This window comes from Apiospora marii (assembly GCF_038362585.1).
Source record: "Apiospora marii strain CBS 49790 chromosome Unknown utg000001l_segment0_segment0, whole genome shotgun sequence".
NCBI lineage: Eukaryota > Fungi > Ascomycota > Sordariomycetes > Amphisphaeriales > Apiosporaceae > Apiospora > Apiospora marii.
Window position 1 is genome coordinate 42,069 of NW_027117372.1, and position 27,277 is coordinate 69,345.

At 58.0% G+C, this 27,277-nt stretch overlaps 8 protein-coding genes across 8 annotated transcripts; 3 read left to right on the plus strand and 5 right to left on the minus strand.

The window, feature by feature from the left end:
• Positions 1-289: 289 nt before the first annotated feature.
• On the plus strand, positions 290-2,749 carry PG985_000015 (uncharacterized protein; the record flags this gene model as incomplete). The annotated part of the gene is made up of 1 exon (XM_066819784.1): positions 290-2,749. The coding sequence occupies one exon, from the start codon at positions 290-292 to the stop codon at positions 2,747-2,749; it is 2,460 nt and encodes an 819-aa protein (XP_066690663.1).
• Positions 2,750-4,119: 1,370 nt separating this feature from the next.
• Positions 4,120-6,919, minus strand: PG985_000016 (C2H2 zinc finger protein; the record flags this gene model as incomplete). Its single annotated transcript, XM_066819785.1, has 2 exons — positions 4,120-6,549; positions 6,623-6,919. The coding sequence occupies 2 exons, from the start codon at positions 6,917-6,919 to the stop codon at positions 4,120-4,122; spliced, it is 2,727 nt and encodes a 908-aa protein (XP_066690664.1).
• A 2,933-nt stretch (positions 6,920-9,852) lies between these two features.
• PG985_000017 (uncharacterized protein) lies at positions 9,853-11,397 on the minus strand (the record flags this gene model as incomplete). The annotated part of the gene is made up of 2 exons (XM_066819786.1): positions 9,853-11,216; positions 11,307-11,397. The coding sequence occupies 2 exons, from the start codon at positions 11,395-11,397 to the stop codon at positions 9,853-9,855; spliced, it is 1,455 nt and encodes a 484-aa protein (XP_066690665.1).
• A 2,006-nt stretch (positions 11,398-13,403) lies between these two features.
• On the plus strand, positions 13,404-15,118 carry PG985_000018 (cytochrome P450 oxidoreductase; the record flags this gene model as incomplete). The annotated part of the gene is made up of 2 exons (XM_066819787.1): positions 13,404-13,536; positions 13,596-15,118. 2 exons carry the CDS (start codon positions 13,404-13,406, stop codon positions 15,116-15,118), a joined length of 1,656 nt encoding a protein of 551 aa, XP_066690666.1.
• A 632-nt stretch (positions 15,119-15,750) lies between these two features.
• Positions 15,751-17,037, minus strand: PG985_000019 (uncharacterized protein; the record flags this gene model as incomplete). Its single annotated transcript, XM_066819788.1, has 1 exon — positions 15,751-17,037. One exon carries the CDS (start codon positions 17,035-17,037, stop codon positions 15,751-15,753), a length of 1,287 nt encoding a protein of 428 aa, XP_066690667.1.
• Positions 17,038-19,611: 2,574 nt separating this feature from the next.
• On the plus strand, positions 19,612-20,874 carry PG985_000020 (L-galactose dehydrogenase; the record flags this gene model as incomplete). The annotated part of the gene is made up of 1 exon (XM_066819789.1): positions 19,612-20,874. The coding sequence occupies one exon, from the start codon at positions 19,612-19,614 to the stop codon at positions 20,872-20,874; it is 1,263 nt and encodes a 420-aa protein (XP_066690668.1).
• A 571-nt stretch (positions 20,875-21,445) lies between these two features.
• Positions 21,446-22,817, minus strand: PG985_000021 (Actin-like protein arp-6; the record flags this gene model as incomplete). Its single annotated transcript, XM_066819790.1, has 2 exons — positions 21,446-21,619; positions 21,648-22,817. The coding sequence occupies 2 exons, from the start codon at positions 22,815-22,817 to the stop codon at positions 21,446-21,448; spliced, it is 1,344 nt and encodes a 447-aa protein (XP_066690669.1).
• A 958-nt stretch (positions 22,818-23,775) lies between these two features.
• PG985_000022 (ubiquitin fusion degradation protein (Ufd1)) lies at positions 23,776-25,734 on the minus strand (the record flags this gene model as incomplete). Its single annotated transcript, XM_066819791.1, has 5 exons — positions 23,776-23,807; positions 23,868-23,967; positions 24,027-24,071; positions 24,395-25,004; positions 25,058-25,734. 5 exons carry the CDS (start codon positions 25,732-25,734, stop codon positions 23,776-23,778), a joined length of 1,464 nt encoding a protein of 487 aa, XP_066690670.1.
• Positions 25,735-27,277: the final 1,543 nt, after the last annotated feature.

Here is a 27,277-nt window from a genome sequence, read left to right on the forward strand (position 1 = left end):
ATGTACGCTTTTTCCGTGGTCATTTAGATGGCGGTGCAGTGTCAGGTACCTCTTTCTCATCAATTGGTTGAGCCTGGTTTTCACGGTGCGACCCTGCTTGGCATAGCCTCTGCGGCCTGGTGTTCATGGTGTGCCATAAGGCCCAATCAAGTGGTGGGGTGCAGAATCACCATGAAAACCAGCCATTGGCATTGGTTACATCGTCTCCATACCTTTCTTGTGAGATTCTGAATCCCGCCTGGCTCCGTGCACATTTCACTACATCGACGATCTCCTTGGATCACTCAGCATGGAGTACGACTGGTTTTGCGATTTTCTGGACCTCGACGCAATTGAACTTCCCACACATGATGATCTACCATTTCCACTGGAGAGCGAAGTCGGCGCAGATCCGAGCTCAATCACACCGAATCAAAAGCCTTTCAGACTGACTGCCACACAGAGAACGCACTTAGTGGACTGGGTCAACCGCCACCCAGAACCATATCCAACACGCGGGGAGAAGGAGAGTTTAGCCAAGCTCACAGGCCTAACCGGAGCCCAGATCAGTTCGTGGTTCTCCCGTTTGAGGCAGCGGAAACTGCGACGTGTCAACCCCCTCCTCAGCCCTCTCGTCAACCCCTTTCTCAACCCTGTCTCCAACCCATTTGAATCGACCAATGCGCTATTGTCTAGCTTCGAACAGCAGGCCTCAGTGCAGTTGCTTCCCAGTCATGGCCAACAGGAGCAAGTCGACTTCCAAGGACAATTTTCCAATGCCCAACGCCCGTTCATACACGGCGGCAGCTTGGGCACAGACATCGGATGCGTCTCCGACGACGGCAAAAACTGCTTTGTTCGAGCCGCATCTTTGCCCCCGGTACTAAGCCTGCGTCACCTCAGACATTTCCCCCCTCGCTCTCATGGCAAGCATGACAGTATTCTGTCTTTAGAAGCTATAGCTTCCCCTCGGCCTGATCCCTGTCTGTCAACAATGGTGATGGAAAAGCAAGAGCAGCATCCACGGTCTCCATGGTCATCCTGTCGGTCACTCTTCCCAGAACCCACTTCGAAGAATGCCTACATCATGACTTGGCTTCAGAAACTTGAGGCTCCCGAGACATCGTCAGAAGAGAGTTCCACCGCGCCGGGGGAAAAGGATACGTCCCCCCTGTTCCCTGAAGAAACTGCATTCCCTCTTGCAGAGTGGGAACGATACCTCTGCTCACCGGATGAAAATCTTTGGCCGTCTATCAAGCCCTTGGACTATCCATTCCCGGAGTTTAACCCATTGGATTCAACACCTGTACATGGGTTTCTGGCTCCTGGAAGGGTGAAAACCCCTGATCCACGGTGGACTGCCCCAACAGACTATTCTTTGCTCCCGGAAAGTGCGCACGGTCCGTCAACCCCTTTCGCGGGCCTCGCTTCATATACAGGGGCGAGCTCCGATCATGCATCATCCTATGGAAGTGCAGGCTCCGCATCAAGCTTTGTCTCCTTGGGACCCCGTAAAGGACGAAGGATGGTTTTCGAGGGCTCTAATGATGATGTACTATTTCATGATCATGACAGCCCTTTGCCAGCTGAAACAACTCCAAGCCAGGTGGTACAGCTGACTGGCTTGTCCGATGGTGTTAGCCTAGGCGACGTGAACCCCTTGGACGATGAAATATTGCAGGGGTTCCCGGAACCAGACCAACCTATGCTCCCAGAGGCTCTGGAAGAGGATTGCGAGAAGCCGCCTTCGAAGAAACGCAAACGGACACGTACGAAAACCCAGAGCCAGACACAAGCGAGCTACGCATGCACAGTCTGCCATCGCCAGTTCCCAAAACGCTATACGTGGGAACGACACGAGAAATCCACGCACTTTGCTTGCGAGCGTTGGATTTGCGGCAACTCGTTATCGAAAAATGTGAGCCAAGACTGCCCAATATGCGCGACTGAGGGAGACAACCCTCGACCCATGGGCCAATGCGGCCACCGTTTCCCGGATTGCTTACTCAAGCCCGAGGTCGACCGAACCTTCTATCGACGAGACGCTATCAAGCAACATCTCAAGGTGTTCCATTGCAAGGACCAGGCGTGGCCTAAACAAGCTGACCGGCTGCAACTGGACGATTGGAAGGTGGACTCGAACCTCACTCCTCCATCCCTAGTCTGTCACTTCTGCTGCTTCCAGCCTCGCAACTGGGAAGCCAGAGTACAACACATCTCGTCCCACTTCGAAACGGGAACGGATATTTCCCAATGGAAGTCCTCTAGCCCCAACTCCCTCACTCGGCCTCTAAGCGGAAGGTACTTATCCTATATTACCTGCCCCGCAAATGGCTTCTTGTCCGAGATCCTGAAGTCATCGCGCAGCCAGACGGTCATAAAACTGCCGAACGCCAACGAAGGTTCTTCTTGGATTGTCTGTCCTCTGTGCAACCTAACATTATGGGAGAAAGTGGCGCTTCGCGAGCACTGTCGATCCATGCATACAGCAACCATCGTCCAGCACATTCAGGACCATCCTGGAAAGGTGTTGCGATGCCCTTTTTGCAAGGAAGATGACTCACCCAGTATCACCTTGGACCCGACGAACGTGTATTGTCACATGCTCGATCACACATTCCCAGGTGTGAACACGGCAGATGGCACGCAGTGTCCTCTATGCCGGTGTTCAGTTCTGTGGACTGAGTTCAATCAGCACTTGATGGAATGCATAACCGACATGTTTGTCAGCGAGGCAGAGGACTGGGGCTGCCACGCTTTTTATATATAGTCAGCGATGCCGCTCACGATGTTGATTGACAGGCTTTTTGCATTCGGGTTCTTATTGGTTGCCAGGGTGTCAGATGGCTTAGCGAGCTGTGCATTTTTCTTCCTTTCTTCCTTTCTTTTCTTCTTCTTTTAGTATTACAAAACCTGGGACGAATGTCTTAGAAGTACTGGCCTGCTTATATCTAATCTTGCCATGAAACATACTCGCCTGGCCTACATAGCCGATTCCTCGCTGCGAGAAATCTCCACCTGATTCACCATACAGGAGGTAGCAACCCATGACAGGCGCAGTCAAATCTTCTGTAACTGTGTATGAGGGCATGACGTCCAGAACGGGGACTCCCTGGCTGATCTAGCCTTGTAGAGTGCGGACTTGGCGAGAGCGAACTGGACACTTTATTAGAACGAAGACGGGATTGAGAACTACTACTGCTAATGGGTTGCCACGGCGGCCATCGCCTATCTTCTGCAAACCAATGCATCAGGCTGCGCACAGGGAGAAAATGAAGCGTGCCCATCGCCCAACGAGAATCCGGACGAGGTAGGTAATCGTACATCTACCACGTGCACAGCGGTACGGCCAAGACGAAAACACCGAGAGGTTGGTTCAACAAGAAACCTCCCATGCCCAACCACTCACATCTGCAGTATGTGGGTGGCATTGATGACTTTCTCTTCCCTCTCATCCCCAGAATATACGATCAACCCCCGTCTCAGCCTCGCAATCTGGACGTGATATACCAACCGACCACCTCCGACAACAAGCCCGTTCCCCTCGCCTCTCTCAGCTCCACGCCAGAAAACAAAAGCATCACAAGAAACCTTTCGACCAGACACCGAACATCGAAATGGAGAATGGTACCCTACTATAAATGCACACACAAAAGAGACAAGCCACGAAAAAAAAGTCGGAAGATTAGATAGGACAACGCCGTCTCAATTCCGCCGCTGTATTATACCATACAAAACTGCTTGATCCATAATTCCCTACACAAACTCCCCCCCTGTAACGCCAAGTTGTGCCAACCAACCAACCACCGGCTGTGGAACGTCACATGAAGTAAGTAGTAGACAAAGTAAAAAAAAAAGGAAGTGAGTACCTATGCAGTAACAGTAATGGTAGTACGCCTCTAGAGGGTCTTTTTCCATCCATCAACCAATTCCGCGGCCTGAGAGAGCATCCACAAACACCCGCGGCGCCTGCAGTCTGGTGATATGCAAAAGAAACGACGACGATAAAACAAAAGCTGCCATGTAGGTATGAGTGGCAAGATCCACCTGCGTTGGCCTCGTCTCGCCTCGTTTTTCAACAACGCTCGTGAACAAATGTAATCATCGCTGAAATGCAGTGCCGTCGCAGGTCAAATCCCCTCAGTTGCTGTAGCCAAGTTGCTTAGACTCCTGTCCGTCGTCCGACATGGGTGCCGGCGTCTCGGGGGTGATCATGACGCTAGGGGGTTCCGCTCGCGGCGCATGCGTGTTGTTGACAGCTGCCTCGTCCTCCGTGGTGGTGTTAATGTTCAGCGCCGTTGCAAGCTCCATAGCCGTCGCCGCCGAGTTCTTTTCTCGGATGGGGTCCAGGACCGCTGTCGGCTGAGCCGGAGGCGTAGAAGATGACGACGACGCCTCCTCTTTCTCTTGCATCATCTCGCCGGTGGTCGCGGGGGCAGCCGTCTCGACATGCTCGAGATGGCCGACAGACACCTTGTCGCTCTCGTGGGACCCGGTCGTAGCGGCGTCCTGTGCCTGTGCTTCGTGGTGTTCCGCCGCCGCCGCCTTCTCCCCGCTCTGCTGGTGCTCCAGTTCGACGCCGACCATCTGCGAAAGGCTCGTAAAGTTGAACATGGACTCGGTAGCACCCGCGCTCTCGTCGTCGCTCTTGCCACCATCGGCCAGACTGAGCCCGCTTCCTCGAGGATCATCACCCTGCGCGGTGCCATGCTGCGGCGACATCGGCGGGTAGCTGCCCGAAGGGCTCTCTCCCATCCCACTAGACGATATGGAGCTGGCGTTGCTGATCTGCCGGAGATGCGAGGAGCCCCGCGGCGGTTGGGATATGGGGATCGGCAACGACGAGTTGCCAGACGTGGCGCCCTCCGTGGCAGCAGCATGCTCCACACCCTTGCCTTTATCCCGAGAAGAGGCTTCCTGGTGTTGTTGTGCAGCGGTTTCGGTCGCCGCCGTCGACGGTGACGTAGAACTGGAAGTAGAGGTGGTGGTGGTGTTAGTAGGCAACACCTCGGTGCTCTGGCTGGCCGCCGTATTGGCACCCGCCGCCGGCATGAGGCCCGCCGCAGCCGAGCCCGACGCTCCCGCAGACGCGCTATTCCTCCGCCGCAGCCCAAGTCCCAAACTAAGCGAACTGGCACTAGCCGCCGCCAGGCTGCCGATCCCCCCCGTGAGACCCGAGATACTACTCTTGCGCCGGTTGGCCTTGCGCTCCTCCTTGTCTCTCTTCTTGGCGTCCTTTTTCGCCTGCTTCTCCGCCTCCTTTTCTTCCTTCTTGCGCCGCTCTTCCTCGTCGGCCAGGGACAGCCGTATCGCCTCGGCCATCATCATGCTCTCCAGGTGCGCCGCATTGATCGCTTCCCTACTAGGTCCCGTGCGGGCGGATGAGGTGCGCGCACCGGCGGGGTCGGCCATGCTGTGAGGTCGTGGCGCTGCTGGTGCGCCATCTCCAGCTCCGTCTTGTTGTTGGGAGGAGGAGGCGCCGCCGGCCGGGCCGTTCTCGCTTCCCCTAGTACTCCGCCGGCTAATAAACCGGGTGGTGGAGCGGCCAAAGATGCTGTTGCGCTGCTCGCCGCCGGGCATGAAGAAGGCCGCCTGGTGCAGGGCGTTGGCGGCGGCCGCCCTCCGCCGCTGTTGGGCCCGCGCCGCGTTCAGCTTGTTGGACCAGTCGGGGCGTATGCGATCCGTAGTGATGACGCCTGAGGCGTTGGCCGACAGGCTCTGCGTCCTACGGCGGTTGGCGGTGGCGGGCGTGTTGGCCGACGTGGGCGACAGGTTGCCCGTGTTGAGCGACGAGGTCGAAGACATGGCGGTGCCCATGGCGCCCAGGCCGGGGGCCGCGTAGACGAGACCCCTCCGGAAGGGCGGGGCTTCGTACGTGACGCCGAACTCGGGCTGTTGGCAGTAGGGGCACTTGGCAGGCTCCATGATGAGCTCCTCCGTATCTTCGCCGTGGCCGGCTTCCGCGCCGTCTTGCGGCGGCTGGTCGCCGTGGTGCTCGGGGAGGTGCGGATCCGGTCGCTTGATGTGCACAAAACACTCGCTGCAGATGGGCTGGCCGCAGCAGCGGGTCGTGTTGAGGAAGCGCGGGTAGTACATGTAGCAGAGGGGGCACTCGAGGCCCTCCTTGTACAGGAAGACCTCGCGCGGCTGGCCGTTGATGAAGGGGTCGTCGGGCGTCATGTTGACCTCGCGGGGCGCGGCCGGGACGATTTCCTGCTGCGACCCGTTGCGCGACGAGATGCTCATGACCGCCGCCATGGCCCGCTTGTGAGGCTTGAGGGAGTGTGTCGGGCCCGGCGAGGTGGGCGAGGGCAGCGAGGAGCCGGGGTTGGAGCCCGTCCTCTCACTAGAAGCGGACATGGTCCTGGCGCCGATGGGCACCATCAGGTTCTGAATAGACTCGTTCGGGGACTCGACTCGCCCGGCGAGGGGTTGGGGTACGAGGCCTTCGGGGACCTCGTCGGCGGGCGGGATGTCCAAGCCGCGGGCGGCCGCAATGATCTGGTGCTCGGCCCAGTGGTCCTCAAAGTCGCCCAGGCCGCGCCAGTACGGTGCCATCCTCCGCTCGATCTGCCATACCCTTGTTAGCCACGACCTAGATACCTAAGCTGCATCTCGACAGCAACACCATGGCTCAACTCACCTGCAGCTGCCGCACGACAGAATGGTCCCAGTCCTCGGCCGCCGGGTAGATGCCCGTGGCCACCAAGAACCCCCCGTCGACGTGCTCTTCGGCCATGCTCCGCTCGCGCTCGATGGCCCGCATCTGCCTCTCCTTATTGAGCCGTCGCTGTTCTCGCTCGGCCCTGGTCTCGCGGCTCTGGAAGGGGGCGTCGTCGTCCTCGCGCTCCCGCTCTCGCTCTCGTTCGCGCTCGCGGTGTTCTCGCCGCGACGAGCTGCCGCCGACGCCGCCGCCGGTGAGGATGTTGAGGGCCGACATGTTGCTGTTGGGGCGGTGGCTCGTCCTGCGTGACGAGCGCTCGGGCAGGTCGCCGTGGTACCCCCCGCCCGGGAGCTGCCGCCGGCGTCGTTGCCGTCTCGACGGGACTCCTTAGTACTAGTGTTCCCCATGGTCGTCTATTGGATGGAATCGGCGGCGCAAGGATGGGTCGGTCGGTCGGTCGGTCGGCCAGGCGTGTGAGGCGCGAGGTTGATGTAACGGCAAAGACACAGACCGACAGGTGGGATGGCGGCTGATCTTTTGGGTGGGTGCAGGGTTCGCCAGGGCACCGTGCAGTGCAGCCCAGTCAGGATGGGTCAAGGCTACGTCAGGCGTCAAGCATCCAAGGAGTCAGGCAGGTGGGTGCATGGGTCACATAAGTTTGCTGTTCTGGACGTGGTGTTCGTTGTTGATGTTGATGTGGACGGCTTGCTTCCTTGTTGAAGAACGGCTCAGCCTAGGCGATGCAGGCACGCAGGGAGAGAGAGAGGGAAAAGATTATAGTAGGGTGCCGATAACGAGGCCTCTTGATGGACAAGGCCTTGACCATGCGATAAGTGTCGGTCGGTCGGGTTATCGTAGTTCAGTACATAGCCGGTAGTACTGCTGCTTGATGATGGAGGAACATTGAACATCAATTGCAACAAGCGTGTTCGGGCCGGATGGAAATGATGGAGGGGCTGGGCGGAGGCACCGGGGCGACCGACGCCAAGCTTTCTGTTTCTGCTGGCGGTCTGGTGTTTCTGCTTTGGATATGCAAGACACACACTGCTTAGCTGCCAAGACCTCGAGTAGCGATGATGGCAATGATGAAGCTGGAAGATAGGTAGGCAAGTAGCGATACCTGAAGGTGTCGGTGTAGAAGTCGAAAGAGGCACTGGTTTGTTTTGATATTGATGCTTCTTTGCGTTGGACGACTGCGCGACGAGCAATGCAGCTACCTGACTGGATGGTTGCGGGCGGCAATAAGGCAAGGAAGTGCCTTAGCAGGTGCCTAACCTGCTAAACTTAGCAACTAGAGCGCTGCTAACTGTTATTCAGTGGGCTGGGTCCCAGTCCGGAGGGGAGCTGTCGGGCGTCATTCATGCCAGGCACAGCGCGTCCAAACAAAAAAAGGGCCTTCTTTCCACCACTAGGGACGTTTCAGCGCCGATTTACATGCACTTCGGCATTTTTCTTTGCGATTTCGCTACTCCCTCTCATGGATCGTCACATGTACCTGCATTGATGTAATCAGCACATCAAGCTGGCAGGCGTTGGGCAGAAAATTGAAACAGAGCGGTCATATATCACGGCATCTCAATTGTTGGTTCTGGCATTGCGTGTCGTCTCCTGCCGCTCGGCGATCCAATGCAGATATGTTGCTACTTCTACTTCTGTACTTGGAAAGGGAGCTCTGCATGGCAGGCCTCATTCGCTTGTTTAGTAAATAACAGAAAAGGTAAAAAAAAAATGGTTGCCGTCAGCCAAGAATGGCCCCCTGGCTGAAACGTAAGACCAGCACACACGCAGGAAAGCGGCGCGCAAACAAAGCCATGGAGGTGGGAACACGTCCATCCAGCCCGTTGGCTCGAAAAAAAGCCTGATGCAGGTGCAAGCTGTTGTACATGAAGTAGGGTGCAGGCCTCGTCAGCTTCCGTCCAGTCAACAAGATCCCATTGGCAGGGCCTATGGGGCTCTTCCCGCAAAAGAAGCGCCTTTTCTTGGCCCTTATCGAGAAGTGTAGCCAGCTCTGTAGCAACCGCAGTCGTATGTATGTACTCCATAGGAATCGTCAGTCTTGAAGTGATGGTATCTCAGATGCAGTCACAAAGATAGTGGACACATTGATCAGGATACCATGCTTCCTCTTCCCCGTCCAGGCCAATTTCACGAGACAGTTGCCCAAACCCGGTGCTCGCGTGCAAAGTGACCGTGACCTGCCCACCACAGAATGCGGAGGCGGGGTCCAATTACCTGCATGTGGGCTAGCTCTGCCCATCACCAACGTCCTTATCTCTGAAAAGCATCACGCACCTCGGCCGCATATCGATGTGCGACATCGGCAGTTCGAATGCCGCATCCCCCACGTCGAGTGTGAGAGCACATGGTCTATTGGCCATGGATTGCGATGTGTGGACTGACTAATAGGAGAGGCATTTTATTCGATAAACAATGGATTGGGACTATCATGGCCTGTCTAGAGTCCCTTGTTAATGAAGCTCACACCTATTAACGCCAAGATGATCCGAAAATAGCCATGATAAGGTTTAGTCACCTGTCCCGGGATGAGACGCGTGTGAGGGAGCAGATGGCAACATGCGCAACAGCCGGCATGTCGAAATTGAACGTTCTCTAAGCTGTCCAGTTCAATGCGATTAACTTGATGTTAGCAGCTTGAGGACCAGATCAAAACCACCGAGCTAACTGTGAAAGCCATGACGAAACAAGTCAGTTGACGTCAAATATGCTGATGTTGATAAATCCTGAAGGTTGACTAAATGTACCTGACGACCCGTGCCGAAAAGCAAGTACTTACACCGGATCTAGCCGCCGATCAGCATTGTGACAGGTGACAGGTGACACCTCTGAGACATATGTGCCGCTTGGATCGATATACGAGAACGCATGCAAAATCACAGGCTCGACAATGGCAAAAAGTAGCTGGTCATAGAAAGTGAAGATATCGTCATGTCTAAAATCTAAACAGCTTTCTAATGTTGGTTGACAAAGAAAAAGGAACAAAATGCTGGTATGATGTCGCTAATTCCACTTTCCAAAGTCGATGCATGAGACGACGGGCTCTACTACCCATCGGCTTCCTTCCCCCCAAAATGACACAGCCGTAGCCTTTGCGCCGTTCCCGCCTAGTATATACAGAACATGTATACATACACAATACCGAAATATTAATATCGTCGAAAGAAGAAACCTCTAGTTGGTTGCGTTAACCCCTAGAAGCAAAAGACCTGATCGCTCATCTTGGACGTCGCCCCGGCCTTCTCAAAGCCCAGCTCGACCAGCGCCCCCGTCGCGCCCTTGACCATGCCGGGCGGCCCGCAAATCATGATCTTGCTGTCGGGCGAGGGCGCCGGGAAGCGCTCGGCCATGACGTCCTTGTTGACCCTACCAACACCGCCCGCCCACTTGCCGTGCGCCGGCGCCTCGTCGAGCAGGTAGTGCACGCGCAGGTTCTTGGGGTAGCGGCGCGCAAAGTCCTCGAGCTCTTTTCTCAGGAGCATGTCGGCCTCGGTCCGGTTGGCGTACACGAGCGAGACCTGCGTCGTGTCCCGCGGGTCCTCGCAGATGGCCCGGATCAGCTGGTACATGGGCGTGATGCCCGTGCCGCCGGCCAGCATGCCGATGCGCTGGCACAGGCCGCGCCGGTAGCGCATGGCGCCCTTGGGCCCGCGGAACTGCACCTCGTCGCCGACCTCGAGCTTGGAGAGGTAGCCGCCCGTCAGCTGGCCGTCCGGGTAGCAGCGGATCACCAGCTCCAGCACGCCCTTGTCCGAGTTGTTGGAGACGGGCGTGTAGGACCGGCTGACGCCGCTCTTGCCGCCCTCGCCGACGGGGCCGGCGATGGAGACGTGCTGGCCGATGGGCAGGCCGACGATATCCTTGGGGTTGGGCAGCTCAAACACAAAACGGTAGACGTTGGGCGCCACCAGCACCTTCTCGACGAGGGGCAGCGACTGGTACTGCGTCGGGTGCAGCCAGCCGCGCATCAGCAGGGGGTCGGGCCGGGGCGACTTGGGCATGCGCATGTGGATGGGGTTGGCGAAGATGTTGGCGTGGAAGTCGGTCATCTTGGCGAACTCGTTGCTGGCCATGGTGCCCGCCACCGCGAACACGGCCGACGCCGCCAGGATGCCCTCGAAGAAGCCCAGGCCGCCCTGGCGCTTGGAGGCACCACCCGCCATACCGCCCAGCGAGCCGCTGATGGGCGCGGCCAGGGCCTTGAGGTGCTGCAGCATCGAGGCCGGGATGATCTCCTGGTTCGACAGGCTGGCGGCGTAGACGAGGCCGCCGATGGCGCCGGCGGCAATGGCCGAGGCGGCGATGCTTTTGGAGACGGCGAGGCCCTTGGCGGCGGGGGCTTTCTTCTCGAGGGCCGGCTGCAGCGTCACTTTCACGGGCTGGGCGCCGAACTTCTTGGCGCCCTTGAGGCGGCCGACGCGGTACTGCTCCATGATCTCGAAGGCGTCCTCCGAGTGGCCGGCGTTGTCAAAGGCCTCGGACGCGTCCATGCCCGCCGCCTCGACCAGCACGTCGGCGCCGCCCGGGTGGTCGTGCAGGTACTTGGTCACATCGTAGACTGGGCAATGTTAGCATGTCGAGCTTCAACTGGCTTTCTCTTCTTCTTCTCCTCTCTGAAGAGTAGCAAAGAGTGGGAAAAGAAACACACCTTCGCCGTGGATGGTCATCCAGGCATCGGTGCCCTCGCGGTGGAGGGCAACCTCCTTGGCGGAGAACTCGGTATCCGGTGAGGTCGACATGTCTGGTGATGCGTATTGGGGGACGTGATGTTTGTGCAGAAAGGGAACACAAGCAGTCAGTCTCTCCAAAATGGTAAAAATGTCAGGGCCACGGGGCGTTCTTCGAAGGACTCCCGAACTTTTGTACAATGTCAAGCCAATGCCATGTAAAAAAGTAGCAGCCCGCCCTTTCGGGTTGCTAACTTCCTGCATACATACTCACCTACTTACAGGGGCAAACGAATCCACCGTCCAAACCTGCGATTCGTCTTTCTCGATGCTGGCTCCGTCCCTCCCACCAGAATCAGATACAGGGCCGCGGCATGACTAAGTCCAGAAAAAAGTAGCGGGATGCCGAGCCGAGGCTCAATGGGCAGGCGCGGTGGGACCCCTGGGATGCTGTCGAGATTGCTTGTCCTGGAAATCTCTGGTGGGACTCCGAGCGTCCCCATTTCGGCCGCATCGCGGCATTACTTAAGCTGCTTGGGAAAAAGTGGACGGGCCAGGCCAATGCCAATTGTCTTGATTCCGCAAAGCCCTACCACGAAGCCACCTACGTACGTGCGACGGAAAGCTAAGAGCAAAGTGGAAAGAAAAATATACTGTAGATACCGCACTGCCGCATATGGGAGACACGCAGACACGTGTACGCGCATTTACGATATGGGTACGTCCGGTTTGACCCTTTCGGCCTGCTAGCTAGGATGCAAACTGTCAAACAATGCCTTACATATGCCAGAGCAGCAGGATGACTCCGAGTTCCGGAAGTCTCGGTGACGGAGCGACCGGGGCCACGGGGGCGGTACAAGCCATGTCAGTCAAGTCACAACGGTATGGGTGGTGACTCGCCAAATGGCAGGATGCAACAGTCTCGGACATCATGCCTTGACCGGTGTCGCCCAGCGATAAACAAATGTCTATTCATCAATTTTCACCTCCGTAATGTGATGCCAATCCATGATCATGCGATTGGCTTCGCTATCTCGCTCTTCCCATCCCATCGCAATCTTGTTGACATTGCAACGTCAAGCAGGGCGCCAATGAGGCCAAGCTTTGCCATGTCCGGCTAGCACTACCGGCTGTACGACTCCCTTTTTAAACTTATTTCTGGAGCCCCCTGATTGACATCAGACGGGTCCCCGACCAGGTACTTGCCGAGCGAGCCTAGAGGCGCCCCCAACACCCTAAAAAGCCTTCGATCCACGGTACTTGGATCGGCCCCGCTACCTCTTTCGATGCTTTTCGCTTGTCGCCTTTTCGTTGTTGGGGCTTCATGGGCTTCCAGGCTTCTAGAAACGGCCCCTAAAGGCCCTGCCACAAGAGTTCGTCCCGGTCATGCCCGCATCCCGTTCCCGCTTTTTAGTTGAGAAAAATCCTCTACGGGCGAGCAGGGATGGGGGCCCTCCTGCAAGGGCGGCGATTACGAACTTGCGGGCTCCTCCCTTTTTTTTATTTTGGCCTTTCGGTTTCGGGTCTCAAACTGCCAACTGGTCCAACCAGATCGAAGACATTGGCATTCTGCTCCCAGTCCCCGACGGCAACTTCGCCATAAGCAGCATTAGTCAGGTAGGCCGCGACAATGGCCTTCTATTTTTCCATGGAGCTTGGGTCCTGGACCGCGGCCGAAAAACAGAGGGGCGCCTCGGCATTGCGAAATGCCCAAAATCATGTAGGCTGGGCTATGTATGAGTTTGGCCACGACAGTTGATTAGACTGGAGATGGGAGGCGTCTTGTGCGGAAGTTACATTGTCGTGGTACTTGTCGCATCTATTTCTTGAAATCCAATATCTTTCGATCGACCCCGTCTTCTGCCTTGCCCACCCACTCCCCATTCCTCCTCAGTGTCTGTGTGTTTGTTGTGTGTGTTGCTTTAGTGTCAAGTGTGTTTACTCTCGTATGTTAGTCGTCCACCACTCAGACAACAACCGTACGAACTGCAACGCCATCGTGGTATCGCCGCCCTCTGTTTAACCTTAGATCTACTCTTTCAGATCTTCTCTTCGGTCCTTCCCCCAGATCCGCCACCATGTCGACAAAGTCCTTTTACCTGCTGGGTGACGACGTCTCCACGGCCCGCCAAATCGATGTGCCGGCGACGATTGGCGAGGACGAGCTGCGCCAGCTGGTGGCCTCTTACTTGGCTATTGTGGATTCCAAAGGTGTGTACCAGAACTAAAGAAACCAAACAAAGGGAAATCCCCCAATGCTAACTTCATAGGCGTCGGCTTCGTGTCCAACGATGTCGCCCTCGTGACGGTGGCCGACGTGCTCGAGGCCGAGGGCCCGATCGCCATCTCGGTGGACGGCAAGGCGGTGCGCGAGGTACCCGGCCCCAAGGGCCTGCCCTACATCGGCAACTACTTCGAGGTGTACCCGGACCACCTGGGCAACCACCAGCGGCTGTTTGAGCGGTACGGCCTGATGATCAAGACGTGCAACATGGGCTCGACCGTCTATCACACCAACGACCCGGCCCTGTCGCAGATCGTCTTTTCCGAGAGCGAGTTCTTCACCAAGGCCATCATCCCGGGCCACCCGCTGCACCCCATCAAGAACCAGGAGTCCGGAGTGTTCCTGGGCGACACCGACACCGAGGAGTGGCGGCTGACGCACAAGTTTCTGCCGCCGGCGCTGGGCCCCAAGGCGGTGCGCCACTACGCGCCGACGATGCAGAAGACGGTCGAGGACGCCTTCAAGGTCTTCGACGAGCTCGACGACCGCGACGAGGCCTGGAACGTGTACCCGTACATGCTCAAGCTGGGCTCGCAGGCCGTCGGCAAGCTGGTGCTGGGCATGGATTTCGGCCACTTCACGGCCGTCGACGCGCCGCTGCACGCCATGGTCATGCGCATCGCCCAGTCGCTCGAGCTCAACAAGAAGATCACGTCCATGGGCAGCTGGTACGCCAGCATGCCCTTCGGCGCCCCCGCCCAGCTGAAGGCGGCCCGCACCCACATCGAGGCCATGATCAACCAGTCCATCGAGGACGCCAGCAAGGGCGTCGAGGACCTCGAGCTGCAGGAGGCCGCCGTCCAGGCCGAGAACATGGTCGACTACGTGCTGCGCGCCACCGACTCCAAGGGCAACAAGCTGCCCATCGAGAAGATCCGCGAGCCGCTCGTCGTCGCCACCGGCGCCGGCTTCACCACGACGTCGTCGCTGCTCTCGTGGCTCATGTACGGCCTCGTCGCCTACCCGGGCATGCAGGAGCGCCTGCTGCAGGAGCTCGTCGACAACGACGTCGACGAGGACACGGCCATCACGCCCGAGCTGACGCAGAAGCTCACCTTCCTCGACGCCTACATCAAGGAGACGCAGCGCAAGCACAACCCGTCGTACCAGCCGGCGCGCACGGCCAAGGTGGACATGGTGCTGCCCGGCGGCTACCGGCTGCCCAAGGACGCCATCGTGATCCCGGCCATCCACCACATCCACAACAACCCGGCCATCTGGGACAACCCGGCCCAGTTCAACCCGGACCGCTGGAGCAGCGAGGCCGTCAAGAACCGGCCCACCGCCTCGTACATCCCGTTTGCTACGGGCCCCCGCATGTGCATCGGCTTCAACTTTGCGCTCCAAGAAGTCAAGGTCTTCCTGCCCAAGCTCGTCTACCGCTACCACTTCGCCAAGGCCGGCGAGCACACCGTCGACTACGACCCCATGTTTCAGCTCATCCGCCCCACCAACCTGTACGTGCGCGGCGAGAAGCGCGTCAAGTGGCCCCCGAAGTCCAACGCGTAAGCGCATTGTCACTCACTCGTAGTGGTGGCAACATCATGATGCATTTGGTTCTGGCGTTCAAATTACTTCTACTTGTACATCATCACACACACCGGTTTTGGGAAGATGGATATACCTACTTTAGATCTGCTTAGCGTTGGGGATTGCATGACACTTTGGGTTTTTCTGTTTTAGATACACATGCCACGGACTTAGACCATAGACCTCCTAATCTAAGTTTTGAACTTCATCTCTTGCAATTCGTGATCAAGGATTCGTCAGTAATTTGGCTTTGGTTGTCTGTTTTAGCCCGTTACCATTCGCCTCGTCGCCAAGGACTTCCATCTCCACGTACCCCACGTCAACCCTGCCCCTAAGTAATGAGGTCATGTCAAGATCGCATAGGTTTCGGTCGCACTCTCACAACTGATTCCATAGCCTGGGATAGATGGGAAGGATCTGTACTTGCTTGAGATGAATCTACCAGAGTGGAACTAGATGTTGCTCCGACCATTGTCATCCCCACGAAACCAAACGCAGTAAATCAAACGCAATTGTCACTCTTCTATGTACAGTTTTCAGACGCCGCTATCTGGTCTGGTGAGAGCCGCTTGACTGATCCCTCTATCTCTTCTCCACCTAACTGAGCTCCTTTACAAAGCCCGGTCCTGCTCCAGATCCCGTTGGAGCCTCTCCATGAACCGGAAAGGCGCGCTCTCGCGCTTGAGCCCAGCGACACCGAGACCAGCGCCAACATTCAGCTTAGCCGGCTTGGACTCCTCCTTCTTGTCAAGTCCCGCAACACCGAGACCGGCACCAACGTTGAGCTTGGCCGGCTTGGCCTCGTCCTTCTTATCAAGCCCAGCGACGCCCAGACCCAAACCGACATTGGCACCCGCCGGCTTGCTCTCGTGATCGCGCTTAAGACCCGCGACGCCCAGACCAGCACCCACGTTCAGCTTGGCGGGCTTGCTCTCCTCCTTCTTATCGAGACCAGCCACACCGAGACCCAAACCGGCATTAAGCTTCGCCGGCTTGGCCTCCTCCTTCTTGTTGAGCCCCGCAACGCCCAGACCGGCCCCCACGCCGAGGTGGGCCGGCTTGCCCGTGCCGTTGTTGGCGACGGTGTTCTGGGCGACCCAGATGTCGAAGCTAGCCGACTGGGCCGCGGGCAGGTCGTGGTACCAGTGGCCCACGCCGTCGTGAATCGAAAAGCTCGACGCGTTGTCGGCGGGGCTGGCGACGGGCGCCTCGGCGAAGGCGTAGGCGAAGCGGGCTTCTTGGGAGGCGTCGACGGTGAAGGGCTCGCCGGTGAAGTCGGTCCAGCTGCTGCAGCCCTTGCAGACGGCGGTGAACTTCATCGTGTCGCCCCGGACGCCCGTGCCCTTGAGGACCTGGTAGGCGGCGTCGGCGTAGGGGGTGGGGGGCTGGTAGCCGAAGGCCATGCGCGACGAGTGCACCACCTCGTCGCCGTTGGCCCAGAGGATGGTGAGGGGGCTGTAGGTCATCTGCCCGGCCCACGACCAGCCGACCCAGCCGAGGCTCTTGGGCGCCTCGACCTGCAGCAGGATGTCGTAGGGCTGGCCCGGCGCCGTGAGCGCGGGCAGGGCGACGCGGAACTGCACGCCGTCGGTGCTGGGGTACTGCTGGAACGTGATGCCCGTCTCGGCGTCCGTGTAGGGCTCCGTCTCGGCCTGGGCCGCCGCTGTACGTGGGGGAGACTCCGCATTAGCAGCCGAGCGTTTCTTTTGTTCCGTGGGCTGGGCGTGGTGCCCGCGCGGGGGCCACGAGTGGATGGGCCAGGCGTGGATGGTGGAAGAGGCAGAACCAGCACGGCTGGGAGTGGATGTGGTAGATGTGACAGAAGTAGACGTGGACATGGACTTACCGGACCCAGCAAGGCCCGTGGCGGCGACGGCGGCAATGGTCGACCACTTCATGATGTCGTCGGCGGTGGTGTAGAGAAAAGAAACAACAGACAACGATTCACCTGAGGGTGGTGGATGGCGGGAAGGGGAGGGCGGGAGAGACAGAGAGAGGGATGAGCGGCGGCCTGTACGACTGTTTCTCCCATGCGCTGGACGAACTTCTACTTATACGCCCTGATCCAACCGCAACCGCGACAAAAGTGATCGACATTTTGCCATCTCCAAAACGGCATCCAGCAATTATTGCCTTGCTTCCACTCCACCTTGGGCAACGGATCCTGGACCTGCAGCGTCATGGGCAATATGGAGAGCACTGTCCGCCGCGTGGCGGGACATGCACGCCCCCTTGCCCCTGATCCGACCCAACATGATTTCGGGACAATCTCACCGTCCTCCCGTGCCCGGATTACTGAGATATCGCTTTCCTCTCTCTCCCTATTTCCGGTGTCCACCAGGGGACTATGTACGCGTATGTAGGGGATTGCTCGACAGCAGACCGATCTTCAGTCAATCTATTCTTCTCGAACTTGACTAGTCTCTCGTCCGAACAAGCGAAACCTGTGGTTTCTTCCAGAAAAGGGAACCCAGGCTCGTCTCTTCTTTAATTGCCGGCGACTGACTCCTGGCATCCTGTTGCGAAATGGCAGTGGCTTTGGAGAGCCTCTTGACAGCCCAATCACCCGCAGCCGAAATCACCCACCAGAAGCACACTCAAGAGTATGAGCTTGGCATACGAACACAAGCTGGGCATCGACCATCATTGCGCATCGTTTTGGTAATGTGAAGGACCCCATTGGGCAATCCAAGTGCCGGCCACCCAAAGTGCAGGGACCGAGGCTTGGCCTGAGTTCATCGTTAATATAAACAATACCTCCACAGGCCAGATGCAGGGGGCGAAAGAAGATCTGCAATGACCAAAAGGGAGTTGCGGCTCCTCCCTTTGCCCCAAGCAGAGAAGAGAGAACTTTCTATCCGTTACAGCACCGTCCTTGGCTGCCAATAGTTTTCGGTGTTGTCTTCGCGTATGGGGGAAAAGGAGCCAGAAATTGGGACGAGGTGGAACAAATGCGACCAAGAGATCTTTCAGGCTAATCGGGCCAAAACGACGTCTGCTTCCGTCGCCTCGTCGCGGGCTAGATCGGCGTCGTCAATCCTGACTGGGCAGTTCGAGGGTAAAGATACCGCCGACGCTCATTATCATGTATGTACATGTCAGAAAGTCACAAGCGGGTTGTTTCATCGAAATAAATGTTCGTGTGCACATCTGTACTTTACCCCTCCGCTGGTGGGTGCAATTGCTGGCCCCCGCGTCGACGAGAAACGGCCATCCTTATTGGCAATGAGAAGTCCGACTCCTTAGGCATCTCGTAGATGGTGGGCCAATTGGAGTCCCCAATGCGCGCACGTCCAGAGAGGCTGTGCGACGACCACTTGCAGATTCCCGTGTTTGCCGTCCAAGTTAAATTTGACTCCTCACCTCTACCATACGAAAACCTCCAGCGGCCATATCCATTCTGTCTTCCCCTGTTGGAATACGAAATGTGGGTAGTGCATCTTCGGCTATCTGAGACATATATATTCCAGAACGAGATGGTGCGTCTTTCCAATCGACCAAGTTCTGTTTTCTTTATCAGTGACCTTGCTGGCCGTGCCTTTCGCTTACAGACGGGATCGGCCGGAGAAACGATGACGTGCTTTGTTATCTTTGGCGCTGCCAACCACTTACACGGCTCTCTTCTAGCTGCCCCTCACTTCCAGCGGAGCTAAGAGCAGACAAGTCGATCTGGAAGTCCCAGGCTGGAACAAAACCAGCAGAATGGCTTCTGGTTGCCCCTGCCTTTGAGAAGAAACAAGCACGTAATCGCACTCGGGTCCTCGGACTCCAATCCGAGATCTCACAGTCTTGGACGTAAGGGGCGTCCTAGCCAGCCGCCACGCGATTAGGTGCCTGTAGCGCGCCCGAGAAACAGGCCGGTGGGTATGTAGTGCGAAGAAGAAGAAGCAGAAGAAGCAAGGAAGAAGAAAAAGGTTGAGACGACCATGCCCGCTTAGTGATTCATTATCGCGGGGTTGGTTAGTGGGAATGAAAGCCTCTAGTTTAGCTTCGACTATTTTTGCATCACTTGTTTTCGTTGCACTCTTGTCGCAAAGAATATCTACCTCGTAAACGCATTGCAAGACCCTTTTCTCCCTACTGTTGCTTGTCTGCTAGCGCTGCTACTGCATGATCGATCTCGTACAGTAACCTAGTGTCCGACCAGCCAGATACCTACAGCGAGTCCAGGAACAAGCCTGTCAAATCTGCAAATCTGCACATCACCCCTCCCCCCACAATTTCCCAATTGGACCCCTGGCAAACCGCGCAGATCTTCGCTGACTGGCCGCTTGTGCGACATCGCGACATTCAGGTGCCAAGAGGGAAAAGGGCCGGAAAGAGCCGCTCAGGTTTGAAGAGAGGGTAGTCGGTGTTTGGCATACTTGTTCTCTACGACAACTTCGCTTTCTACTGGGGACATCAGAAAGTAACCTAGTTCTCTACATAACACTGTCCGAAATCCCACCTCTCACACCCATAAAACCACCACCATGGGCTCCGTAGGCCCTCCCCCCGTCGCCCCTCAGCCTTCGACCAAGAACCTGCCGCCCCTCCACTCGGTCCTCCCCCCGCTGCTCCTCGGCACCGCGACCTTCAACTACCAGTACGTCTCGGACCCGCACAACCCCGAGGTCCTGCCCGCCCTGTCCATCGTGACGCGCACCCTCGAGCTGGGCATCGGCGCCTTCGACACGAGCCCCTACTACGGCCCCTCCGAGACCATCCTGGGCGACGCCCTCACGCACCCGTCCAACGCCGCCCGGTACCCGCGCGACTCGTACTTCCTGGTGACCAAGGCCGGGCGCATCGGCCCCCGCGAGTTCGACTACTCGCCCGAATGGATCCGGTACTCGGTCTACCGCAGCCTCGAGCGCCTGGGCGGCGGTAAGGGCAGCACCTGCTCGCACCTGGACCTCGTCTACCTCCACGACGCCGAGTTCGTCACCCCGGCCGAGGTCCTCGCCGCCGTCGCCGAGCTCCGCCGCCTGCGCGACGAGGAGGGGCTCATCCGCTACATCGGAATCAGCGGCTACCCGGTCGACACCCTCTGCGACCTCGCCGCTTTGGTCAAGTCGCAGACGGGCGAGCCCCTCGACGCCGTGCTGAGCTACGGCCACTACACCCTGCAAAACACCACCCTCGGCCACCCGCGGATCCACCAGCGCTTCGAGGAAGAGGCCGGCGTCGACGTCGTCCTCAACGCCAGCATGCTCGGCATGGGCCTCCTTACCACGCGCGGCGCCGACGCCGGGCCCATGGCGGCCTGGCACCCGAGCCCCGAGGGTTTGAGAAAAGCGGTCCGGTCCCTCGTGGACCTGGCCCGCGCCGCCGACGAGAAGCTCGAAGTCGTCGCCATCCGCTGGGCCATGGACAACTGGGCGCGCGAGGGCGCGTCCAAGGGCGGCTCGTCGCCGTGGCTGCCGAAGGGCACGCGCGCGGGGGTCAGCGTCATGGGCGTCGCCACCGTCGCCGAGCTCGAGGAGACGTACCGCGTCTTCCGCAGCGTCATCGAGGGGTACACCGACCCGGACAAAGTCTCGTCGGCAGACCAGAAAGAGCTGGCACAGGCGCACGACTGGAGCCTCGAGCGCCGCGACAAGGTCCAGGGGCTGGTGGAGCGCATGTGGGACGCGCTGGGCGAGTGGAAGGACTACAGCTGGAGCAGCCCCGACCCGGGCTTCGTCAACGAGCGCAAGCCCGAGGATCGGGCGTCGTGCCGCTCGACGACGGCATCATGGAGAAGTACTCGATGAAGAAGAAGCAGTTGTCGTGAGGCAGGCACAGTGGAAGAAAGATTATTCTTGGGTCCTGATTTAAGAGATGGGGTCTCGTATGAAAAGCTATTCAACGCTGCCGATGAATTCTGGCCTGTTGCTCTTACCATGGGAAGACAGGAGCAACCCATCGTGAAGCTCATACTAATGAGTTGGCTGGAAGAGCCGGGTATGACTGAGGTGGTGTATCTTGGGCCAATTCTTGATGCCCACTAGGTATTCATCCAGTTGAGACGTAGATCGACGTGCTGAAGGCTACAAAGAAAACACCTACCTAAGCTACCGGGGACAGGAGGCGGGCTGAAGTATACTTAGTTTTGAACCAGTATTGCGCGGTGGGATGACACCACTTCAAGTAGAATGCCCTGATTTCAGTTCTTGCAAGCAAGGTCACTTTCAACTACTGCGACAAAGATTCAATTAGCAGCGGCTCGCCGCATCAGGGAGGATTCAATATACCATCAATCATGAATTCGTTATTTATGCAGGGTATTTGTTGTCCTCTCTCGCCAGGCTTTTCTCTTTAATATTCTTCTTTCTCTTTCTCCCCTCAAGTATCTCCATCCCCCATCGCGAACCGCCGCGCCACCCACCCGGCCCCGTACTCCTCGTACTCGGCCTTGGTCACGCAGCAACCCGCAACGACGGACTCAGGCTGCCGCGCGAACCGGGCGCCGCCGGCCCACGTGGCCGCGACGGGGTCCGCCCGGCCGCGCGACGCGTACTATGCAGTCGTCGGGCACGAGCCGCACAATCTCTTGTTGTAATCGCTGGACGAAGCCCTCGAACAGCGCGTTGCCGCCCACCACGCACACGTTGGCCAGCAGCGCCGGCCACAGGCCCGTCGGCACCGCCAGCAGCGACTCCCAGACCAGGTTGGCGATGCCCGACTGCCGCAGCCCGATGTCCGAGGGGTGGAACAGGATCTCCGGCACCGTGAAGCGCTCGTTGCGCAGCGTCAGGACGTCTTCGGTGGACTCGCCGAGCTTGGCCAGCTTGCGCGCCCGGCCGGCCTGCTCCGGGTCGAAGTCGCGCACGATGCCCTTGGAGCGCGTGTGGAAGTCGGGAAGGACGTACTCCTTCGCGATGCCGCCGCTGCCGGCCAGGTACTCCGGCCGCCGCTCGCCGCGGGTGCCCTTCCAGGCGCGCTCGAGGTCGGAGGAAAAGTCGAGGGAGACGTAGCAGGCCTGCTCCTTCATCTCGTTGACGATGTGGGGCTCGTTGCGCATGTCGTAGTGGCGGAGCGAGATGAGGCGGGCCAGGTAGTTGGTCAGCAGCTTGCCGCCGACGTCGAGGCGGCGCACCGCCGAGTGCAGCGGCCGGCCTTTCAGTAAGGGGGTGACGGTGGTGTGCGAGTAGCCCGTGTCGATCAACAACAGAACCTCGGCGGGCCGCTGGGCCACCGTGGCCGGGTCGCGCGGGGTGCGGAAGACGGCCTGGACGTCGTGGTAGGCGTTGAGGGCGGGCCCGTTGGCGCGGCAGTAGCTGGCGAAGCCGTACTCCTCGAACACCATCTGGTCGCAGTTGGCCTGCAGCACGGGCAGGGCGTTGGAGTGCTCGGCCAGCACGAGGCGGGTGTCGGACGGGTCGCAGGGCCCCTGGGGCGCGCCGCTGTCGAAGAACTGGCGGTCCCAGATCTCCTTCTGGGCCTCCCAGCTCACGACGAAGCCCTTCTCGACGGGGCGGCGGAAGGCGATCTCGGAAAAGTCCTTGCACTGGTCGAGCTCGTGGCCGACGTAGACGCGGCGGTCGGCGTCGCGCGCGATGCAGTTGGGCACCAGCGTGGGCGTCTCGTCGGAATTGGTGCCGTCGTCGTCGCCGGCGGTCACGTAGCCGGCCTTGAGGGTGTGGGCGCCGTTGTCGAGGACGAGGGTGCGCGAGGGCGGCGCCGGGCGCGACGTCTTGGACTTTCGGGGCGCCATCGTTTTCGTCGTTCGTGGGTCGCGTGCAGGTCAAGTTCCGACGGCAGAAAGAAGTAGGACGAGACGGGCGCAAAGACACCACAAGGCAGCGCACAAATGCGAGAAACCTCTTGTTACCCGAGCTACGACAGCAAACTTCCACGTCGCATCGATTGGGATGCAGCAGCGGCAATATGCTGCTTGCCTAATGGTTCGTCGCGGAAGATGGGGTGGCTGAGAAAAGATGCCAAAGTCGGATCGCTCCAAATGACGTTGGGGTTCTGGAAATTTGGTGCACGGACAGCTGTTGCTGCAATTGGGGGGCAGAAGCTTGGGGTGCAAAACCCAACTGCCGGATCTGCTCCAGGGGCCGGGCCATCACCATCTCCAATTTCGGTACTCCAAGTGCGGGAAAAGGGTCGATTCACGTGTTTGAAGGAAGGATCTGGATTTTCCATGATATTTTCTTTGTTTTTGTCTCTAGCCGGGGGGTCTTGAGTGTTTGCTAGTTCCCTTGCTTCTTATCTTAAATTTCTGACGTTGCTCAAGTACTCTACTGACATGCACAAATACAACCGCAAACATACGCACATTAGCAATTCCTCACGCTGTTCGGGCATCTAACCAATGGAGTTGAGTTGATTTATTCTCGAGGGGACTTTGTTCGGTGTCGGGTGCGGTGCCCCGTAGTCGTTGCCGTCATCATCAGACGAACACCGCGGCAAACTACCTGCCTACTTATTTGTATCACCGTCATCTCCGTCTCCAAACAGCATCTAAATATGCTTAACCTTTGCCGAGTTGAATAGCCACTGGCCAACCAGTAGCAAAAAAAAAAGTGTGCCAGATCTCTTCTTCTTTGCCGTATTCCAGGCATGGTTTACCCTCAAGTTGAATAGACAGCCGGCATATCCCACCCTTGGTCCGTCATCATTGCTAAAAGGAATTCGTTCCCTATGAGCTTCCTTCGATAAAGTCATCATCGTACATGCCGGTTCCGAGTCGAGCACCCTATTCATCAACTTGTTAGCAACAGCAAAATAACCCCAGGACTTCGGGCCAATAACATACAATCGCATAACGTCGTGGTCGAGCCTTCATGGTGAATGAGACAGTAGCCGCCGCCGCAGCGCTTGCAGTGCCGCTGCGTGTTGGCGATGCAGTCCATGCACTGGTTATCGTGTCAGCAAGCCCATCCTTAATGTTCTCGGTATCGAAAGTATATCTCACGTTGTTCTCGCATTCCCAGCAATCCTTCTTGATCTTCCGTGGGCCCTGTTGTCGTTTGTTGAGTCAGCAGTTGCAAACATATGCAATCCATATGTGGAAATGGCAATGAAGTCAGAGGGCGAATTCGACGAAGGGGGGTTGCGCAGCATACGTTTATCCTGGATGAGTCGAGCCCCAAGAGCTCTCCGCCATCCTTCTGTACAGGAACAGTGGGTGGGTGTACATGGTTCTTGGTATAGGGTATATATGTGAAGGGGTGTCGGGGGTTTCCTTTTCTTTCCTTCCAGCCCTTTTCATCTGGGATTCCGTAACCGTCGTCCCGTCTGCAAGGCCCGGAGATGGCAGCCCGCACAGTATCCCGCTCGTACCTTGACTTTGGGTTGCTCCGCCAACAGGGCGGCCGCTTCGTGCGCCGCCAGCCCGTTGGTCTCCTCGTCGTCGAGGGCGACGACTTGCACGCCCACCGACAGCAGGTCTTCTTCCTTGCCGGGGACCTGGTAGCACGATTCACACCACCACTGGTCGCACGCGAAACAGTACCGCTCGCGGATGCAGTCCTCGCACCGCGGGACGAACTGGTGTTTCGTCTGCTGGGATGCCGCCGTCTTCTTCGATACCGTCGTCGGCCGGGTGGCGGCGCGGATGTTGGACGAGTCTCGTGCCAACGGCGTAAGAAGCGGCAACTCCTCCGCCGGCGACTCGCCGTAAGTCGTGAAGCCCTCGGGCGCCGCGCCGCAGGACGCGCAGCCGCCGACCGAGTACGTCGCCACGCTCCAGGGGTGCGTGGCCGTGTCGCCCGTGATGGGCGCCGTGCCGAACGCGGGCGAGTTGCGGTGCCGCGGGCCGGTGCACAGGACGGCGTCGAAGAGGATGGACCCGCGGCAGTCCAGGATCGTCTCGGCCCAGCCGGCGCCGACGGGCTTGCTGATGATGAGGCCCCGCTTGTGGTACCAGTCGTCGCCGCCGTGGCACTCGTCGCTGATGGCCTCTTTCAGCGCATGCGCCGACTTGTGGTTCCAGTTGGCGCCGACGTTGATGGCGGCCGGCAGTCCCTTTTGCGCCGCCGGCAGGGCGAGGGCGGCGCATCGCGCTTGCTGAACAGGTAGATGCCCTTCAGCCGGGGCGTGCCCTCGGGCCGCGAGGGCCGGCAGGCGTAGCGCAGCGACTGCATCAGCTTGCGGTGGTTGAGATGCTTGGTCTCGCGCAGGGAGAGGATGCGCACCGCGAATTGGGGGTCCACCAGGATCTCGTGGACGAGCTCGGCGGTGACGGACAGGCCGTCGAGGACCAGCGTCTGCACGCTCTGCAGTATGTTGTTTTTCTTTTGCAGGCTGGTGAAGATGCCCCTCAGGGGGCCCGAGTAGAAGTCATCCTCGGTGAGGTACTCGTCGAGCTGGACATTGCGCCAAACCTCGCCGCCGTGGTCAATACCGGCGGCTTCGAACTGGGCGGCCTTGACGTGGGTCAGGTCGATATGTCGGAAGACGTCCGGGTCCGAGTAGAGCAGGTCCCTCAGCTGCTTGGAGGTGGAGGTGAGATTCAGAAGCGAGGAGATGGGGAGGTAAGGAAGGGTCTGGCGCAAGACCAGCGTGTTGGACAGCAAGTCGGCCAGAAGAGAGGAGGATGAAGAAGAAGAAGAGAAAGAAGAGGATTCGGATGAACCGGGGGACAGAGCGCGCGTGTTCTGTTCCAGGGCTTCCGGTGCCATTACATGCAGATGCCGGCCTGCTGTGGTGTAAAGGCTGCTGCTCTCTCTTTTGGTTTCAGATCACCGCAAGGCGATATGTTGGGAATATCGTCGTAAGTTTTTTGCGGCAAGCTCAGCTTAAGCTTGCTTACACATGCAATACGTGGGGCGGCGGCAGTGTGGGAGGTAAGTGAGGCGCAAAGTTGCTTGCAAGAAAACAGTAAAGAGAATGGAAGGGCAAGACTTAAAAAAGCTTGCAAGAAAATTGGCAGACAGTGAAACGGTCGATCATCTAGTCAACATCTTAGGTGTGGTATACACGCATACCTTATGTAGGCCGGTATAGAAGAAGAGCGGTGACACTGAGACTTATCAGATTGGTGTGCTTGCTGCTGCTGCTGCCACTCTGGACTTTTGGTGATCTGACAATGAGGTGTGATCATCTCGAATGAGCAACACTCGGGGCCCCACAGCATCTAGCAGCTAATTGACCCCTAGGCAGTAGAACACGCAGCAATAGGCAGAGAAGAGTGGGATGGAAGGCCTGCTAGCCTGCAACTGCAACTGCAGCCAGGGTCGTGGAGCCCTTCAACCTTGCAAGCCTTGGTTCGTTTCTGCAGGATGACCCGGCAGCTATGCGATGCTACCACACCCCTCAGTGTGCTGCTCAAGACTATTGCTCAGTGGACGAATGAGGTGGATTTGGTCGCCCCCTTTGAAAGAAGATGCGAAGATCGCCGGAGTGTATTGGATTGCTTATTTTTGGGATTGGCCTCTGCCAAACACCTTAAACCTGGTCGCTAACGCGCCAAACGGGGATGGGCTGTTTCTGGTGCCGTCTTGGCCCAGCAGCAGATCTAGGGTCTTTGAAGGGGGCCCAAGGAGCTAAGAGTTGCCAACGGGGCGAAAATAGAACACAAAACCCCGTCCCCAGCGTCGCAGCGTCTGTGCAGCGTGCCACTCGCCGTGCCACGGACAGCATTGTCGGAGCTGGGGTAGACGTTGCTGATACCGCCGCCATGTTGCAGCCAGTTTTCATGGCCATGTCCTTCGTTTCGCCCGTCGTCACACCCCTTTCCCCCCTCTCTTGTTGAACATTTGTTTGTGGTCCAAAAAGGGTTGTATCATCATTTCGTTTCGTTGGGCCTTGGCTTTCTGGATCGACGTCTTGGCCTTCGAACCAGGTCCAATCTATTTACTTGGCACGTCGAAGGAGAGACGGGAACAGTGGCCTCCCTCCAGAACTCCCTCTTGCGCTGGCGTCGCTCGCAAATACCGAGCTGGGCCTGCAGCTCGGGGGGATGCAGGCGCAATTACTAAGACTGGCAAATCATGTATAGTCGATAACTCCGTCTTGGAACAATATACAGCTCTCCACTGGATGGATCTGCCAAGGGAAACAGATAGTGGTTCATGATTCAGGTGCTCCTCCTCCTCCTCTTCCCCTCTTCATAGCAGATGGGAGTTCTGATGGGGCTCGCGGCGGAGTTGCAGCCTATTAATTGTCCGGAGCAAAGCCCGACAAAAGTGAGCCTAACCGGGCGGAAAGGGTTCTTGATATATC